The 18561-nt window shown below is 40.6% G+C and overlaps 2 protein-coding genes and 1 long non-coding RNA gene across 7 annotated transcripts in view; 2 read left to right on the top strand and 1 right to left on the bottom strand.

Annotated features, from left to right (window-relative positions):
• The window catches only part of LOC135348336 (methionine synthase-like), a 42161-nt gene extending 33834 nt beyond the window's left edge, over window positions 1-8327 (top strand). For both annotated transcript variants that reach the window (XM_064546519.1, XM_064546518.1), the window contains 4 exons: window positions 1366-1432; window positions 1511-1612; window positions 1704-1907; window positions 8175-8327. In XM_064546519.1, the coding sequence (XP_064402589.1) occupies window positions 1366-1432; window positions 1511-1612; window positions 1704-1907; window positions 8175-8258 (457 nt within the window). In that variant the 3' untranslated portion in view covers window positions 8259-8327. The remainder of the gene's footprint in view (window positions 1-1365; window positions 1433-1510; window positions 1613-1703; window positions 1908-8174) is intronic.
• A 489-nt stretch (window positions 8328-8816) lies between these two features.
• Window positions 8817-16706, top strand: LOC135348339 (uncharacterized). Of its 4 annotated transcripts, none has more exons than XM_064546525.1 (12): window positions 8817-8978; window positions 9280-9456; window positions 9647-9945; window positions 9996-10089; window positions 14881-14924; window positions 14968-15044; window positions 15101-15297; window positions 15351-15541; window positions 15597-15735; window positions 15826-15990; window positions 16038-16221; window positions 16274-16706. In XM_064546525.1, exons 3-11 carry the CDS (start codon window positions 9884-9886, stop codon window positions 16101-16103), a joined length of 1035 nt encoding a protein of 344 aa, XP_064402595.1. In that variant the 5' UTR covers window positions 8817-8978; window positions 9280-9456; window positions 9647-9883; the 3' UTR covers window positions 16104-16221; window positions 16274-16706. The 4 variants fall into 4 exon arrangements, with proteins under 4 accessions (XP_064402595.1, XP_064402593.1, XP_064402596.1 ...); XM_064546523.1 differs by having other exon boundaries at window positions 14842-14924; XM_064546526.1 differs by lacking the exons at window positions 16038-16221; window positions 16274-16706 and having other exon boundaries at window positions 14842-14924; window positions 15794-15937.
• LOC135348341 (uncharacterized) lies at window positions 11356-16970 on the bottom strand. The gene is made up of 7 exons (XR_010398719.1): window positions 16745-16970; window positions 16254-16558; window positions 14570-16150; window positions 14213-14374; window positions 13560-14020; window positions 11719-11776; window positions 11356-11574 (listed from the first exon to the last, which is right to left on the bottom strand). It is a non-coding gene; the product is annotated as an uncharacterized LOC135348341 (long non-coding RNA).
• Window positions 16971-18561: the final 1591 nt, after the last annotated feature.

Genomic DNA, 18561 nt, shown 5'->3' with positions numbered 1-18561 from the left:
AAATACTGTATTTTATTGTTTCTTGGTGGAAAATAATTATGTTAGGAATTCAACTTTTGAGTTTATGGCCTGATTCTTGAGCAGCATCTACTACAATAGTGTACTTTTCATAGTGTACTAACTTACAGGAGTTAGGATAGTCTCTTCTTTGTGATTTTCATGACCTTTTTGATGATTTGGCCACGTAGTAAGCTCAATTGTCACGCCCCTGTGACACATAATAACCGATACCAACTGTGTAGTTGCAAGTAGACATCACATCAGCTTTGGATGTAGCAAATAACAACAAGATGATTTTTGATGTCACAAATCAATGAATATCATTGCAAAAGGAGCAAAATTGATCACCATTTTTGCCAAGAAGGGCTGCTCTAGCAAAGAAGAGACTTGTCTAGCTCTTGTAAGTTAATACAAATGAATTGTAGTACATGCTCCTTAAAAAACAGACCTTGACTAGCATAAAATCGAAAGTTGTATAATTATATTCCTAATATAGTAGCCACCAAAATGCAGTATTTCTCAAAAGTTACTAGTAGCCCAGACTTCCGTTGAAGCTCAAAAGATGAGCAATAATTATATACTCAAGTTTCAACAACAAATTTCAGATAAAAAATAAGCTACTTCTATTCCTAACATAATTATTTGCAAGTACACATAAATTATTCAGACAGCCATTTTATATTGATGATGTTATATGATATAACAGGTGGTGGTCCAATGGAAGTGCCAATAGTTGAATTTTCAGTACCTGCACTCAAATAGACATATCACCTAATGCAACAAACTGTGAATAATGTGTAAAAAAAAAAGTCTACTCTCTTTTGGTTTTTGCACTGTATAAAGTACTGAAGTGCTAACTAAACCCTCACCGATTTTACATCTCACAATCATACTTGTATTAACCTAAAAGCAACTAGAAGAGCTAGGGCAATGAAACTAGAGGTAAACCAGATTTGAACGCTATGTATGATAAGGCTGAAAACAGCAGTAGCAGAGTCAACAAAGAAGCCTAGATACTAATAGGGCACCTACATGTGCATGCACTGGGAGTCCCGGGCAGAGAGGCCTGGAGTGTTAGGCTGAGACCTGAGTAGGCTCACAGTAGAGCTAGCACTCCAGGTGGCTGTAATGTGTAATAAAGTCCCTCTAATTAAAGCCGCGGTACATTTGTATATTTAGCTAGCTCTATGTGCGCATGTGAGTGCCTCTAATTACAACTCTCTAGCTGTATATATAACCAACGCGAAGGTTAAGCTTTTATTTGACAACAAAACTTGTCATTATTAATTGCTGTGTGGAGGCGGTGCTATGGCAGCCAGGTGAGCAGACTCAGAATACACAATGGTTCTGGTTGCATTTTCTCAGGTTCCAGGAGGAGAACGATGACTACAATGCTATTCTGGTGAAATCACTTGCTGATCGGCTTGCTGAGGTGAGTGTGTTCATGTTTTGTGTTTAGTAATCTTTAGTGCCGTTGTAGACGAAATCGCTCACCTACGTATAATTGCAGGCATACGCTGAAGAACTGCATGAAGTTATGAGGAAATTATTGTGGGGGTACAGCAGTGATGAGAAATTGAAGCCATCTGAATTGCATGGGATTAAGTATCAGGTATATAAGTATTCGGTTACAGTTTCGGTTACAGTCACCTGTTGTGCGTGATTATGGTTACGTCATTATAGTGATGTGTTTACAAATACAGGGAATTCGTCCAGCTCCTGGTTATCCTTGCCAACCTGACCACACGGAGAAGTTGGCCATGTGGAAATTGATGGATGTCGAACGTCACACTGGAATTACCCTCACTGATAGCCTTGCAATGAAACCTGCTGCATCAGTGTGTGCCCTGTGTTTCAGCCATTCTAAAGCAAAATATTTTTCTGTTGGGAAGATATGCTCAGATCAAGTAAGAAAACGTATTTTATATAGCGGGTAATTTTCCTTTAATGCAAAATAGCCAAAATAACTACTCAATTTCGCAGTTTTTATTTTCGTATTAATGCTCTAAATACAAAATTTCTACCATACGAAAACAACCTGCAGTACAACCGTGAATCGTATGCAAGGTTTGGTGTAGATGAAGGTCTAGGATCATCGTAGCCTCAATCCCAGGCTGCACTTATCCAGCGCATGCGCTAATCAAACCGGGGGGCTTTGGAAAGCAATTGAGGTTAATTGTCAGTAAAAAAACGATATAGTAACGTGTTATGACAAATTAACACGTATGTATAACAGTAATTCTTATAGCCGTTATAATTATCGTAATACCGGTCAATGGAGACAGAGCTAGAGACATGTACAAATGTAGAGAGATAGATATACATGTACATGTATTATTATAGCTGTGCAAACAAGTTTAGGTGTTGAAGGTGCTGCATCTAAGGCAAAGACTGCTTCCCTACCGGCTATGGCAAGAGCCTTTGTTACCTGTTTCTATCGTTTTTGTTTGATATCAGCTCCTGAGTTGAGTGTGGTAGTTGATCAGATCTCCAGTCTCCGGGTCATGGTGTTTCTGCCGCTATATTCTTAGTGGAGACTCGGGGTTGCCAAGAAGTACCTCTCCAATGAAGGAGACATCAAGACTGGCCGGTATTGCTTCCTTTATAATTATTGAGAGATAGATGCTCCAATCTCCCTCACGTATAGTCAATAAAGGGGCAGGGCCGCTTGAAAAGTTTTCCCTTGTAATATTTCTAGCTGTTTTTGTAGAACGGATATTTGTTGCTGTACGTTGTTTACGTCTCTTCGAGTCACCCTCCAGTCAGTCGTAGACGCTAAAATCTTCCAGCTGATGTCAGACCACTTCATTGGATTACAAGCTCTGAGCTATTATTGTAGTTTAGTTACTAGTAGCCCAGAATCCAGCAATCTGATTGGTCAGTACAGGGTTTATATTTCCCATATTAACCTGTAAATTCTCATATAAACCTGTAATTTTCATGTTCACAACAACCATTCATTATTTTGTGTTTTTCAAACATGTTTTTTATAAAAAACAATGAGAAGTAACTGTTCTGTTTTTGGTAATGACATAAAATTATAATGTTCAGTCGCTGTTAATACGTTGGATGAGAGATTGATGGTAACGTTGCAGGTACTAAAGTTAAACTTTGGAGGCATAAATTGACAGCAGTTGGTTTGCGAGTTCTGCCATCTGTGAGTGATCAGTATGTGCCAGTATGTTAATTGGCTTTACGTTGAGGAAGTCTGAAACTGACTTCTTGACACTCAGAAGTTATCTTGTAGCTGCGAACTCCTTCCAAGTTTCGGTGTCCGGTTGTTTCCATTATTATTTGTTCGTCCACTCCAGCGTTGTAGAGTCTAGTAGCAGCAGTTGCACGGAGAGAATGATTCGTTCAGTACCCCTTAATACTAGCTGCAGAGCATAATCGAGCCACTGTTTGGTCTAGTAGGTGTTGGGTTTTTCAAGGCTCGAAAGTAAAATGAATTTTTAGGACAATCTTTTGGCAGGAGCTGTTGGTAAAGCTTGAATAGCCGAACGAAGCATCTTTCAGGGTTTTCGGGATTGTTGTAGTGAGACACTATTTTTGGCTTGAGTTTCCTGCCTTTCAAGCCTCCTGGTCGATTTTTAGATATGTCTTCTGTGTATTTCAAATACGACCGCTGTCCTTCAACTTCAATTACTTGAATTTGGCATGGTTCTGACCTCAATTGACGATGTTCGCCACCACTTCGTAGAGCAAAGTAGACACCATTCATAAAAAGTACCGTATCAACCAGTGCGAAGACCTTTGTTCCATAGAAGTTCTTCTTCTTCTGTTAGAGGTTCAGCTCTCTGCAAGCGCTTCATTTCGGAGTCTAGGCACATTCGAAAGTCAGCAAAACAAGCATCCTTGAACAGGTCAATCCCGGGATTTCCATTCCATCGCAAATACCTCTGTATGCCACTCACAATGTGGTGCAGTGTGTCAGGGGGAAATTCTGAGCCATCGTTCTTCCGAATCTGAAAAATTAAGCATTTCAGGATAGTTCCTTGGATTTCAGGTCACTCAATAGTGGAATAACATCCCCATGGCACTTTAATCGGTACTCACACCAGTCATTCCATAGCTTGAAGCAGTACTTTGTATCTGAAGTTGTGCTATTAGGAATAGCACTCTCCTTCAATTTTTCCATCTCATTTTTTTTACTGAGGTGCAAATCCACGCACTTGCTTGGAGGTAGAGGCACTGCTTGAAGAAAGCTTCTTTCGCTTTGAGTTAGGTAGAGAAGATTATGCAGTTCTGTTGGCTCGTCCAGCTCCTCCTCCTTTCTTTGTTCTGTAGAAAGAGTAGCCAGCTCCGCCTCCACATTTATGTCGTAGAGGGCGGGGTCTATGGGCTCGGTCATTATTATGCCGAGTACTTCTTCAGAAAAGAGCTTGTCTAGGCCTAGGTCTTCGTCCGTGTCCATTCTTTCGGTTAGTTTTTGAAATGAACCTAGTAACTAAACTCGTTAGATACTGTTTAGGAGGTATCTATGAGCCCACAGGCACTCGTAGTACCCTCGCTTTGCTTGGGATACTACAGCAGGCCTTTGGGCTTATAATTCCCATAGATACCTCCTAAACAGTATCTAACTATTATATAATCATTGCATGATGGTCAATTGAAACCGGAGCAACAGCAGAAATTAAGAATGGCCATTACACAGTTACAATGTTGTGGATAAAATTATGGCCAGTCTTTGTTAGGCCCTATGCTTGGAATAATTTTAGGTGTCTGATAGGCAACAATGTCCATTTTTGGTAAACATAATATGCCTTGGTGCGCATGCGGTATACGGTGTGTGTGTGTGTGTGTGCGTTCGGTAGATTGGAAATAAAAAGTAAGTTTTGGGTGCAAGTCGGGTCCACTGAAACCTTGCTCTGACCATAGATATACGAAAGAAAAACGTCCCACGTGATGCTAGGTAAATGCAGTGTGTGACGTCACACCCTCTGGTTGGAGGCGAGTTGCGCTCAAGAAAGTACACGATGATCCCTATGTCTGCTTATTTTTATCGTAGGGGGCCTAAAAAAGAAATTCAAAGCAATCAGGCATCATGCACAAATACAGCTACAGCTGCTATGTTAGTTCAGCTTGATTTGTGTGAAAACACCAATTTGTCAGTTTATGTACCTCTATCTCCAATATGAAATAATTTCATAACATGTACGTTTCACAGAATTAATTATAACTGCATGGAACAAAGCATATTTAGCCCTCAATGCAGTGAAGTAGTAGCAGCACCATGAAACGTTTGTCCGAAGTCCAGAAAGTTTGCGTACCTCTCCTGCTCTTACTGTACATGGTAATCTAGTTTGAAGTGCTCTAAGACACAGTTTAGATATTAGAAAGTGGAACACAATTATTTTTATCTGTATTGTGTGATCAAAGAGATGGCATTTGAAGGACTTGGGAACAGACCTGTTATGGTTTGTAGACTGTACTGACACCCCCTTTGGAGCTCACTTTCTCATCACTTTGCATGTAGTAGCTCTAAAAGATTAATACCCTATCTCCTCAAGAGCACAGTTTGCTATAATACACAAACTATTAATATCTTTACTGACATTTTGAGTGCACACACCCCTTTTTGCTCATTACATGCCCATTTTTAGCAGCTCGCCTCATCCAACGAAAGTGCTGGGCGTTGCCTATCCCTTTCTTTCGTTTATCTATGCTCTGACTCACGTATAATTCCAAAAATTCACACAAGAAGATGACTGTTTTCTAAGAATACACACTATTTTCACATCAAATATCGGTGTGTGCACACGAGATTAACTTTCACGAGATCAATTCTTACCAGATCAACTTTTCTCAGTAGATCAACTCTCATAGAATCAAGAGTCAACTCAACTCCTGAAATCAACTAAAATCAATTCTTATTTCAATTCATCAAGACAAACTGAGTTAAGCATACAAAAATAAGAGACGAAAATGATTTCAACTCAACTCCTGAAATCAACTAAAATCAATTCTTATTTCAATTCATCAAGACAAACTGAGTTAAGCATACAAAAATAAGAGATGAAAATGATTTCAACTCAACTCCTGAAATCAACTAAAATCAATTCTTATTTCAATTCATCAAGACAAACTGAGTTAAGCATACAAAAATAAGAGACGAAAATGATTTCAATTCTGGAGGTGCAAAAACCGTAAGGCTGGTTGCCCAGCAAGAGCCACTTCAGAGGGTTTGAGTGTGGTTGTAAGGAACGAGCATGATCACCCACCCATCCAGCTGAGTTCACCACTCAAGTTGCCATTGCAGGAATGAGGAAGAGGGCCAGAGATAAAAGTAGGTTCTAGGATGAAAAAAGCAACCCTCACCTAAATGGATTGAATACATGCAGAGAGAGGAGACCAAAGCGAAGATTCAGAGCTACATGTCTGGAGCTAGACGCAGAAGGAAAAGGGGAAGGTATGACTCTCAATGCGTAATTTATCAGCGCATCAAGCGTCTTAACTGGACTCTTTTATATTTCAATTCTTGTTCTTTATTGTTTGAGTTGATCCTATGAAGTTGATCATTTGAAAAGTTGATTCTGTGACAGTTGATCTATTGAGAGTTGACCTCATGCAAAGTTGATCTGGTAAGAATTGATTTCGTGGGAGTTGATCTCGTGTGAGGCAATCCACATATCATGTTATTTGTTAAATGTAGTGCAGTTCAACAAAATTGGTTTAATTTTGTCTTTATGCTGTGTTATTAATGCTGAGAAAAAGTACTCGTATTGTATTATTATCGTGTTTTTGGAAAGGGGGTAGCAAGCACAAGGCTAACTGGGTTGGATGGAACCTCGTCCGCTGAGGCTGACTCAATCGGAATGCACATTTGATTTTAATGAAGGACATTCAATTGACAGTTTTATTCATTATAGTATATTTTTTCCGGTCTTCAGATGAGCACCAAACCCGTCATTGCCAGTCCATAAGTTTCGGTCCCTTTAATTTCCTGACTTGTGGATAGCTCAAGGAAAGGCGGGACCACTCCCATACATGCGGAGTCTGGGTGTGACTGTCAAACCAACACCACAAAACATGCAGTTGAAAAAGCAAGCTAATGATTTAGAAGTACTTCAAAGGGTCACCCGCCTCCGCTTGCCGCCCTCATATGGTAAAGGGTCGCTGCCTTCTCTACCAGCGAGCGGTAAATGAATGTTTCCTCCTACCGCAAGCGGTAAGTATGGTGGCCGATAGGGGTCACCCGCCTCTGCTTGCCGCCCTCATATGCCGTGAGCGGTAAATGAATATTGACTCCTTTACCCACCCGAAAATACTGCGAGCGGTAACGAGCGGTAAAGAGCTACCGCCTCACTTATCTGCGAGCGGTTATGAGTGGTTGCCTTCATGAACCGCCGCGGTTCGCCGCCAGCGATAACAATCACAAGATATACCGCTCGCGGTATTAGTTGGCGGTAAGCGGAGGTGGGTGACCCACCAATTTATAAAGGCAAAATATAACCCACGTGACGACATTAGTTTCTTCAATCTTTTCCATTTTGAGGATTTGAGAATGGTCTCTCTTTATTTGCAGATTTTTAGACGATTATTTTTATGCTCTACAGGCTACATGTACAATCAGTGTAAGATTGTGTGTGTGTATTATCAAACGGTCACTTTTCTTTCGACAGTACTGCACGAAGAGTACCTCGAGGCAAGATATTAAAAATACCACGTGAAAGAGCAGCCCAATGCGCGTGTGCTGGTACCTATAGCGTGCACATAGCTCCAAACACATGGCTAAAGCTGGGAAAAGACAAAATGAAAACTATCTACATATATATTATCTCAGTTACATAATTAGAATTGTACAAAGTATGCTGTTTAGGCTTCTAGTACAATATTCGTTTGCTTACTGCACAGTTGATTTCTGCGCCATTTTGTTTTTCAAGTTTTCCATGTGATCACTGTGATGCTCAGCTGGGGCCTTGCGGTTATTGGTAGCTGGTTGAGAGAAGCCATAAACTATGTCCACACTTTAGGACCAGTGGTATTTTGGTCACGTTGCGAATATCTCAGGTCCCTATTTCCCGTGTTACATGGCCAATCCTCACATCGTAAATGTTTTTGTGAGCTCCTGAGTCGGGAAGTAGTCGTGAAGCACATTCTCATTGCATATAATTATATGGTAGTCCTGAAGCACATTCGCTTTGCTATATTGCCTATTTTTACCACATCCTCAGGTGAATGACTACGCTATGCGGAAGCAGATCAGTGTGAAAGATGCTGAGAAAAGTCTAGCTTCTATTTTATCGTACGACTCATAAGAATTTTGTTATGTGATTGTTAAACTCACAACTATTGATTTGAAATGAGGGTTTGTGTTTTGGATGAAATGAGAGAGTGCAGCGATGATAGTACAAGTCTTTGTCTGGCCATGTTATGCCAGACGCTGCTTGACGTCACACATTTGAGAATGTATATTTATACTTAGCAACGTACTCTCTAAAAATCTGGGAGCTAGAGCACTAAAGTGCAAACCCTCGGCTGGTGACATGATAATAAAGAAACCAGAAGAGTGCAGAAGAGTGATAATGCAATGCATGTAGCATGTATGACTAGCATGCGCTAGCACAGCAACTCAAGAGCAATAAAACTAAACCAACAACGCACATGCATGAGACATGCACTATGGACTGGGATCACAGCAAAGAAGCCTGGAGTCTTAGACTAAGAGAAGTATGGCTCCTTCTAGGCTGGAGTATAGTATCCAGAGTCAGTCAACAACCAGTGCAGTCACAATTCTACTTTCTTGACCCTATTCAATTGTTCCTGGTACTGGATCACTTCAGCTGAAAATACGTAATCAAGCCTTGAACTACGTATTTTCAGCTGAAGTGATCCCGTACCTGGCCACGTGGCAAATTTAAGCTTAATTCTTAGCTTTTGTTCAAAAGAGCTTTAACATCAAAATCTGCCACTATTTAAACCAAGATATTGTTGTGTGAAGACTATCTATGCTGTAAACGCAGTGCTATGGCATCTAGGTGAGTAGATATTATTGTTACAAACAAACAGACAAACTAGAGCACTAAAGTGCAAACCCTCGGCTGGTGACATGATAATAAAAAAACCAGAAGAGTGATAATGCAATGCATGTAGCATATACGACTAGCATGCGCTAGAGTAAAGTATCAATCACCGGACGTCATTATAATTATGTCGGACACCGATATCTACAAAAGATACAGACACAATTCAAAGACGCTAATGTCTTATGCTATCTAGTCTTATGCTATCTATTCTCCAAATTGTGTAGCTATACTGTGAAAATTGTTTGTTTTACAGCTGAAAGAAAACACTGCCGGACAAAAACAACGTAAGTTCGGACAGTGCTGATATTCTCACCAGTAAGGACTCCTGTGAAAATGTAAAAACTGAGGACTATAGCGGAACTCTTTAGCTAGCTGCAGACCAAAAATGAAGCTCAAACTCCTATCAGGCTCTGCAGTTAAACTGGTAAAGGTATCTCGATCAATAAATCAGACATTGTGGTTATGATCACTTTCCAGTGCTGCTGGGCTCAAAGGGATGTCTAGATACTATTAAGACGTTGCACATCATAGTTTTCTTCAACTGTCTAACTCTATATATATAAAACAAATTGTAGAACAATGTTTTATGTTTTACTCTGATCTACCTGACTACCAAACAGATCTTGTGACTGTCTGTTCTCATGATTCCCAGGAACAAGCTGTGGACCATGAAAAGATATTATATTATGTATTATGACTTACCTCTTTTAATTTTTCCTCCTAGAATGTTAGGGTCCAGTGTAAAAATAGCGTCTGAGAAGAAGATGCGGGCTGAAGCTAACTCATAGGAATAGATAATCTTAAGTGTCAACTTGTTCCCTTCACATTTCCAGTCAAGGACACTGTGGAAATTAAGAATGTTCCCATGTGTTATACACCACATCTCTGGGAGAAGATCCAATGATGATGATGAGAGAAGGTACGCGATTAACCAATTAAGAGACTGTGCAAACATTTCATTCTTTTTAGAGTGCACCGGCTTACTTGGCATGAAGGGAAGATACCTGCTGACGAGATCTGGGTCAAGTTGGGAGGAGATAAGGGAGGAGGGAGTTTTAAGATGGTATTTCAGATATGTAATGTAGAGCATCCTAATTCCCCTGTTAACCGAATAGCCGCGGTTGACGCTTTGAAGCACATTACTCTACTCTTAATTAATTTGTGGTGAGCTACAACCTAGCCTCGATTCCAAGCCGCTGAGAAAGGCGGCCTGGTATACACTGTTTACGCATGCGCCAGAATTACCCAGAATCTGGGAATTGCAGTATATTTATCAGTATTCTTATTCCGCATTAGTTTGTAAAACATTGATATCCGTTTCATTTATAATGATGTCATTGAAAAAAGAAATCTAGTCCAAGTTGTGTAATGGCTGCTACCTTCTCTTCTGCTCTCGCGTACGTGTTATCCTGTGTTGGAAAACCAGGTCTAGTCTTGAAAGACAAGCAGCTGGAGGGGTTGAAGTGTCTGTACGCTGGTGTTTATGTGGGTACCGGCTATGGCAAGTCCCAGAGCAAGTCCATCTGCTTTCCAGACACTCCCTTTCTTGATTGATGTGAAGCTTGACAGGACCAGTGCACCTCTCTCTGAAAGAAGTGTTGTGATGGTGATTTCTCCTCTTGTTTCTGAGTGAAGCCATCTTCAAAGTGTTGGTGTGTCTGTTCGACGTTCAGTGCCATTCTCTCTGAGATCTGGAAGGAAGTATTGTTGTGACATTTGCCGAAAATTGGTCACAGAGTAAGTACGTGGTATCTGATCCGAGAACTGTGTGGCCTGAATGTGTTTACAATCCGAGGGACTTGTTGCTTGAGTGTGTATCCGGACTTGTTGCTTGAGTGTGTATTAATGGATAGTGCTTTCAATGGTAAATCTATTGTGTAAATCAATAAGTAGTCCTCACATTATGTTACGTCACAGCCACTGTACTTATCCACATTTATTTTTTACCCACAGGTTTAACTAATTTCTTATGAGATTAACTTGTCGCCTGAGTGTGTATCCGATCCGAGCCTCAAGTTAATGAATAAATCTACAGAGCTGATGTTTTACTTAGCTGTCTCTGTCTACAGTATATACAGAGAGGTAGCCTCTTCTTTTTCTTTTTTCTGTTCTTTATCACAATAACTGTTTTAACGTTCAATGAGATAAAATACTGTAAATAATAAATTAATTGTCCACCCACGCGCTAACAGTAAATACCAGGTGGGGCTGGAGTCGAGGCTAGCTACAACCTTCCAGAGCTCCACAGCTTGCAAGGCTTCTCTCTCAGGTCAACAGAAGCCGTACTGAGTCCGATCACCATAGGTTAGCAATCAAAAATTTGCTGAAATTTTAATGTGAAATTTGTATTTCAATATCAATCTCAAAAGTGAACATACATTATAAAAAATACAATTACAATTAATTCTATGGTACATCAATGCCTCTGTACATAGGGGATGAGGTACTCCTAGGTATCCTGGATAGTAGTCACAGTGAGTAGAACTTCTCAGACCCATTAGATGGTGGTGGTTCCATGGCAGATAGCAGTGACGATAGTTTCACAGACCTGCATGAGGAAGAAGGAGTATATTACCAACCAAGCAGACCACCTCTAGAATCAATGGTTCTTACACACAAGTAGAACAGAGCCTCCTCAGAGACAAACACCAGCCAACAAGCCAGCCATAAAGAAATTGAATTTTAAATGTACCTTTGTTTAGGCCAGTGTTCGTCAATGTCTTGTTTCTGGTTTGGAAATCACCTTACCACTAGTGAGGGAGGGAGGTTATCATTATTCATTATTGTGACATCACTTTCTGTAAAACCCCATTTCCTGTTAATTAAAATAACCACACTGGATACAATAAAACCACAAATATGACAAAGGAAAATCTTACTACCCTAATCTGCTTCAATCTATGCTATTTACCATGTGACACACCCACAAGTAGGTGTGGCAAATGAAAATAATGGAGTGATGTCATAATGAGTTTTTTGATGAGGCAGTGAAATTTAAGGAGGGAGGTAACCAGAAACAAGACATTGATTAACATTAGCCTTAGGGTGGTGCCTAAAAGATCAAAAGATTATCATGCAATCAATACACACACTACAGCTGTTTGCATAGACCTTGCAAAATCAAATCTTCACTGCATTACCACAAAACCACCATACATGTCATGCAATGTTGCTATGCAAACAAATAGTATAAATACATGTACATGCATGTAGTATAGTTATGAGCAACTAGAAGTAGACTATGGAACCGGGGAGGATTGAAGTGGAGAATGGTCTCTATCAACATGTGCTGAGACTTGCATGCTGAACGAATCTTTTGTGATATGTCAGTGTTGAGGTCCTTTGCAGTACTTCGTACTAACAGTTTCTTCAGCCTTCACACTGCTTTCTATACATTCAGTGGACAGATTAGTAGCTACGTGTATATCATATCTGCTGGTATATACAAGCTAGTCCCAGCCCATTCTCCATTTCCGATCCCCACCATAATTTGTATGTGAGTTTCCATATACCACCAAGAGTAGATCGTGAGAGCATTTACTGATACCACCTTATAGCGGATAATTTTTGAGGGCCTCGCAGATTAGCCATTTTTGTAAAAAAAGTACCCATTTAATATACAAGTGCTAGAAGACTACATGTTGTTTGCATAGCAACATTGTATTGTGGTTTTGTGGTAATGCAGTGCTGATTTAGTATTTTGCAAGGTCTATGCAAACAGCTGTAAATTGACATTCAGCCACATAATTATAATTGGACTGCCAGCAGGAATGTACATGTAACACAGCACTAACTCACAAGCCAACAAACCTAAAAAAAGTATATTGAGAATGGCCATACACAAAGTACAGTACATCTCATACAAGGGTGCCAAATAATTATGAATCATGCAACCTTAGACATAATTATGTACAGGCTCCCACAAGCAAACTTACATGCAATGGCACTCATAGGCACATAATTATAAAGTAATTGTGATCCTACAACAAACTGGGAGTTCATAAAAAGATTTAACACATTATTATGCAATCAACCTCTGTACATGTACACAGTGAGCCTAATTGAGTAGTGAGCCTAATTGAATTGTAACCTTGGAAGCAAGCAGGAACTTCACACAAGCCAACCCCAATTGGAAGCAAGCAGGAACTTCACACAAGCCTAGGCATAACTTTTGGCAGAGCACTGATAATATTTAGCATGGTATAAAGTACCATTTTACACATGGGTGAGGCCTGCTTCTTGCAATTTACAGAGTACCTCTGACAATCTCCTGTCGTGCTCTTCCTGTGTCTGGCCACACGCACACACAGGGGGCACACACACACACACACACACAGATACACACAAGCGTGCGCGTGTGCACAGATACACATACACACATACACCCGTGCGGGAACACATAACAGACACATACACACACACATACACCCGCGCGGGCACACATACAGACAGACACAGACACACGCACGCACATAAAGATACACACAAGTGCGCACACGCACGCACACACACACACGCACACACACCACTTACTGTAAGCATTTCCACTCCTGGCCTGACTATGGACTCCCACCATCTCAACCAATCTGTTGGCCCAAACTTTCCGATCTCCGATTCAAGACAAAATTCCAGCATTCATCACAGTTGATAACAGAATACATTGTGGATGAGACCAACAGATAGCTAAGCAAATCAATGATGACCCCTTTACATTGCAACACTGCTGAGCGTACATATAGGCTTCTGTATTTTAAACTCGGCTTCAACACACTGCTGGAGCCAGTGCACTTTACAAGCTAAGAAAGCGTATTATCAGCTAAGAACACTATGTACAAGCTAAAAACAGCATCGCTATAATCATACGCACACAAAGCTTAACCTCTGAAGTAAAATCTCGCTCTGTCCTTGGCTGGTTGACTGTTCAGATTGGAGGTCCTGACAGAGTAACTAGCTACAAGGTAGCTTGAAGAGAACTGTTACTGTTCTTTGCCACACTGAAAAGAATAATAATTGAATATCAAACACTGTACACTACACTCTAAAAACAGGCTCTAAACTAACTCAGCTTCTACACAAGTACTTTACACACTCATAAGCTATCTAGGCAAGTGCAGAAGCATATTAAATCAGCTCAGAGGCTTATACTAGCTACATAACGCTTGCTATAATATGCACACAAAGCTTACCTCTGAAGAGATCCCTCGCTCTGGCCTTGGCTGGTTGACTTTTCCGTTGGAAACCAGGAGATCCTGACACAGTAACTACTGTAGACTACTTTGCTACGAAGTTGAATAAAGAAAACTGTCACTGTTTCCAAGTTATGCATCTTTCTTTGCTAGAGGCGAATGCTGAAAAAGAGAAAATTATTTGAATATCAAACCTTGTAGACTACACTAAAAAAACAGGCTCTAAACTATTCTTTCAGTATATTTCACACACTCAGAGGCTATCTAGGTAGGTGGACAAGCATATTAAATCAGCTCAAAAGGCTTCTAAAGGCTAGACTAGGAAAATGATGATCGCTATACACACACAGAGCTTACTTGTGAAATGATCCTTCGCTGGGGCCTTGGCTGGTTACCTGCTCCGTTCAAAACTCAGAGATCCTGGCAGAATAACTATTCTAGACTAGTTTGCAACAAAGTTGCCTGCAGAAAACTGCTACCGCTTCTTAGCTACGCATTTTTCTTGGCTAGGAGCTGATAATGAAAGTAATTTAAAATTAATTAGATTTTGGTTCCGCGGTGGGCGGTACTACGTATGAAATCATAACCGCGGCTATTCAGTTAATACCTGTGCTTTTTGTGTTTTTGAGGCTCCCGACAACGTTACCAACCTGAAGATCGCACTACAGAGGTTCGAAGATGAGGTGGACAGCCTACAGAGCAAGACATGGAGGTACTAAGCAGAATATTAAAAACTATAATTGTAACGTGTACAGAGGAAAGACAATCCGAGTATTCCTTAGCGGGGATTATGAGTTCCTGTGTAACATATATGGGCTGTCAGGTGCTTCAGGTAAAAGGAATAACTATATTATACACATACCTTACTTTACGTGAAATTCTGAATAGGTCGGCAGTGTTGCTTGTGGTGCTTGACAACATCAGAACAGCTAAGGAACCCACCCACTACTGTTCAAAGCAGAAGCACTGCCAGTATGGTCACAGACCACCACAGCTTCATTGCAGCCGGAGGGATCCTAAAGAACGTCAAAAACTTCAACAATTGTGTTCGGGAACCTTTTTTCAAATGCATCCCTTTGAATCAAGTAACATCTACATTGTTAATTCACACCCACCTTATTCCAAAATGGAAATGCAGGTTTGCCCTCCAGGACTGCACATCAGTTTAGGGATATTTTACCGGCTCTTCCAATTGATGGAGGATGAATGTCGTGCGCTTGACAATGCAGTCTTATGGTGTGAAGATAGTCGCGAGAGGGGTGGCCCTTCATACTCAAACTTCATGAGTGACTCTGTGAGAGAGAGAGCCCTCAAGGATGAGCTAGACAGGTGATTAAATTTACATGGAACACATAAAATTTAAAGCAATAAAATAAATGTATAGGGTAAACGAAGAAGTGGCTCAACTCAATGACCTGGTGGCCTTGCTCTGTGTGTTTGGTGAAGGTGAGGAGGAAGACGATCCTCGACTCTCAGCACTCCGCTCAGAATTTGAGGAGAAAGCTTCGCACGCGAAGAAGCTTGTAAGTGATAATTATTATTAAACTAAGACGATGAGTTGTGTACATAATTATGGATTAGGATGCTGAGTTGTGTACATAATTATGGATTAGGATGCTGAGTGGACTAAGATTAACGAGAAAACAGCAAAAGGGTACAAGAAAGAGGATGGACCTTTTGTTAAGGCTCTAGATGCTGCTCTAGAAGACTTCAATGTTCGGAGACAAACGTACTATGGTGGCACATTTGTGGGAAATCACGTAAACCGGACCCTCCAGGTACGTTATTAACTAAAAACAAACTTACTTTGAATATCACTCTACAGGTGAGGAACATTGAGAAACTCGCAATACCGTTGTACTCAGAGCAAGCAGTTATGAGCCGTCCATAGTTACGAGTGCTGAGAAGATCCAGCGGAAGTTTTGTGTCACCCTAACTCTATTCAGCAAGTGTCACAATAATTATATATAATCAAAATATGATCACACAGGAGGAAATTGCTTCCCTAGGTAAATTTAAATTGTGTAAAATGACAACGTACCATGTAAATTTACTCCAAAGATACTCCCATCTCCACCTTTATGACATTTTATCGGGAGCAATTTCCTCAAGCAACCGTCATACCAAAGATGCACATGCTAGAGAAGCATGTGGTTGATTGGCTGGACCAGTGGCAGGTGGGAATAGGACTCATGGGAGAGCAAGGGGCTGAGGCGATCCACGCCTATTTTAACAATTTGAAAGTTACGTATCGCAACATTCCAAATGGTGTGGAGAGACTCCGATGTATGATGAAACAGCACTATGTTTACATAGCACCATCCACCATTGCATGCAGACCTCCACCTGTAAAGAGGCAAAAGAAGAACGATAACTGATTTTATTTATTTGATTCCTCTACAACATGATTGTGTACAGACAAGAAAATACATGTTAAAAAGTGTTGCTTTGAAATAGTTAAAACTCACTTACACAAAAATTTTGTTCAATTTAATTCGCCTATCAATAGGTACTAGGTACCTAAGAGCTTACCTTTTCAAATAGTAATGGTTACTAGTCTTGCGAAACACATTCTCCGGCAGACGCAGTGGTACTTTTTTTACCAAAGACACCTCACATGACGTCTACAATGATGTACTTGTACAAACCAATACAGCTTGTAGTCTCGAATACCCGCCTCAACCTAAAAGCTTGAGTCTGGTCAAACTCACATTGTGGTTTGGTTCAAGTGTGTCCAGGAATTTCTTGGACATTTAATTGGCCACAAGTGGGGGTGGAACATGAATAAAATTATAGTCTACATGAATATCATTATAGCTAACCGCCACAGCAGCATGGATTGTTACTAGTAGAAAGAATTAGCCCCAGACATGCAGAAGGCGACGTAGGAAAATTCATGGAGAGAGTTGTAAGGATATGATACCAGAACTCTCCAGACTAGCAACAGGACCTTTGGAACACCTTGTCGAAATTAACAGCCTAAATGCTCATTTATGTGAATGTGACCGTCGACCATGGTTTCATGCCCCTCTAGCTCTGTGCAATGATGGCTTCAAGCTCAGTGTTTTTCTCGTAGGCTTTCAACTCCTAGCCTTAATTGATACACTGTCTGATATAGCCCTCTAGCTCTGTGTATGTTCTGTCCCTAACATGCGGTGGCTTGTGGCTTTATCACTATGCTTGTGGGCGTGTAGTCCACTTGACTTTGCTGACTGTGCAGAACAAAGTTCATATGTGAGTTTGACCAGACTCAAGCTTTTAGGTTGAGGCGGGTATTCGAGACTATACAGCTTGTGCTGTGATCGATCAAACTGGTAAGGGAAAGCATATGGCACTATGCTTTTTGATATGCTCTATAGAGGTTATGCAGATCCGCCCACTTCCGGCCAAAAAGGGGTGTGGCCACACAAAAACTCTTGGAAAAGGGGCGTGGTTACATATGTCCGCCATTTTGAGTGGCAAAAAGTACCTTGATACATAGGCTAAATGCTAAAAGTTGAGCTACGGTTAGAGCTGCTACACTGTTGGTAATGCAATCAGACACTCTAAAGGATCAAGACTATCATTGTATTGCTTTCTTCTATATCTAGAAAGCCATAGTTGATGGGTAGCTGCAGCCAAGAGAAAGAATGGGGAGCACAAAAGTTGCAAAACTACCGTTTTGTTATTCACTCTATCACAGGCAGAAAGAGTCAAGACGCTCTCTCTCCAGAGATACTGAACATAAACATGATATGGAAACAGAAATCAGTGCAATAGACAAACATTTTCATGTGTGTGCAGCTCTATAAATCTACAATTCAGTTAATTGGTTTGCATGGTTTATCCATTGTCTTGTTGTTTATGCTCCTTTTCTTGACATGATAGCTTTATAGCACCCTATTTTAGTTCTTGAAAGTAGTTGGAGACTCTCCCTGCATCACACTCAGCCATAGTAGAGCTGCAAACTTTTGCAAACTAGAGCACTAAAGTGCAAACCCTCGGCTGGTGACATGATTATAAAGAAACCAGAAGACTGATATAATGCAGTGCATATAGTGATGTTGTTATCATCATCATGCATGACTTGCACAGCAACTCAGGAGCAATAAAACTAAACCAGACTGGAGGCATGCTGAAACATTTGAGAACAGGTAGTAGTACTATAGATATATGCACTGTGGATTAGGATCACAGCAAAGAAGCCTGGAGTCTCAGAGAAGTATGGCTCCATGTCCTGCACGGATCCCAGTCAGCTAAAGCAAGCTTTCTACTTTAGTGACCCTGTTCCATTGTTCCTGGTATATACAGCTTTCTACTTTAGTGACCCTGTTCCATTGTTTCTGGACCTGGTACAGGATCACTTCAGT

The sequence above is a fragment of the Halichondria panicea genome, chromosome 15 (genome assembly GCF_963675165.1).
Source record: "Halichondria panicea chromosome 15, odHalPani1.1, whole genome shotgun sequence".
Classification (NCBI taxonomy): Eukaryota; Metazoa; Porifera; class Demospongiae; order Suberitida; family Halichondriidae; genus Halichondria; species Halichondria panicea.
The sequence above is the reverse complement of the archived record's forward strand: the minus strand, read 5'-3'. Positions and strand labels throughout refer to the sequence as shown.

Coding starts and splice junctions, on each gene's coding strand:
- LOC135348339 (XM_064546523.1), top strand. CDS start 9,884: ATGTTCCCATGTGTTATACACCACATCTCTGGGAGAAGATCCAATGAT. Junction 15,298..15,350: donor AATGCATCCCTTTGAATCAA/GTAACATCTACA, acceptor ATGGAAATGCAG/GTTTGCCCTCCAGGACTGCA. Junction 15,542..15,596: donor CTCAAGGATGAGCTAGACAG/GTGATTAAATTT, acceptor ATAAATGTATAG/GGTAAACGAAGAAGTGGCTC.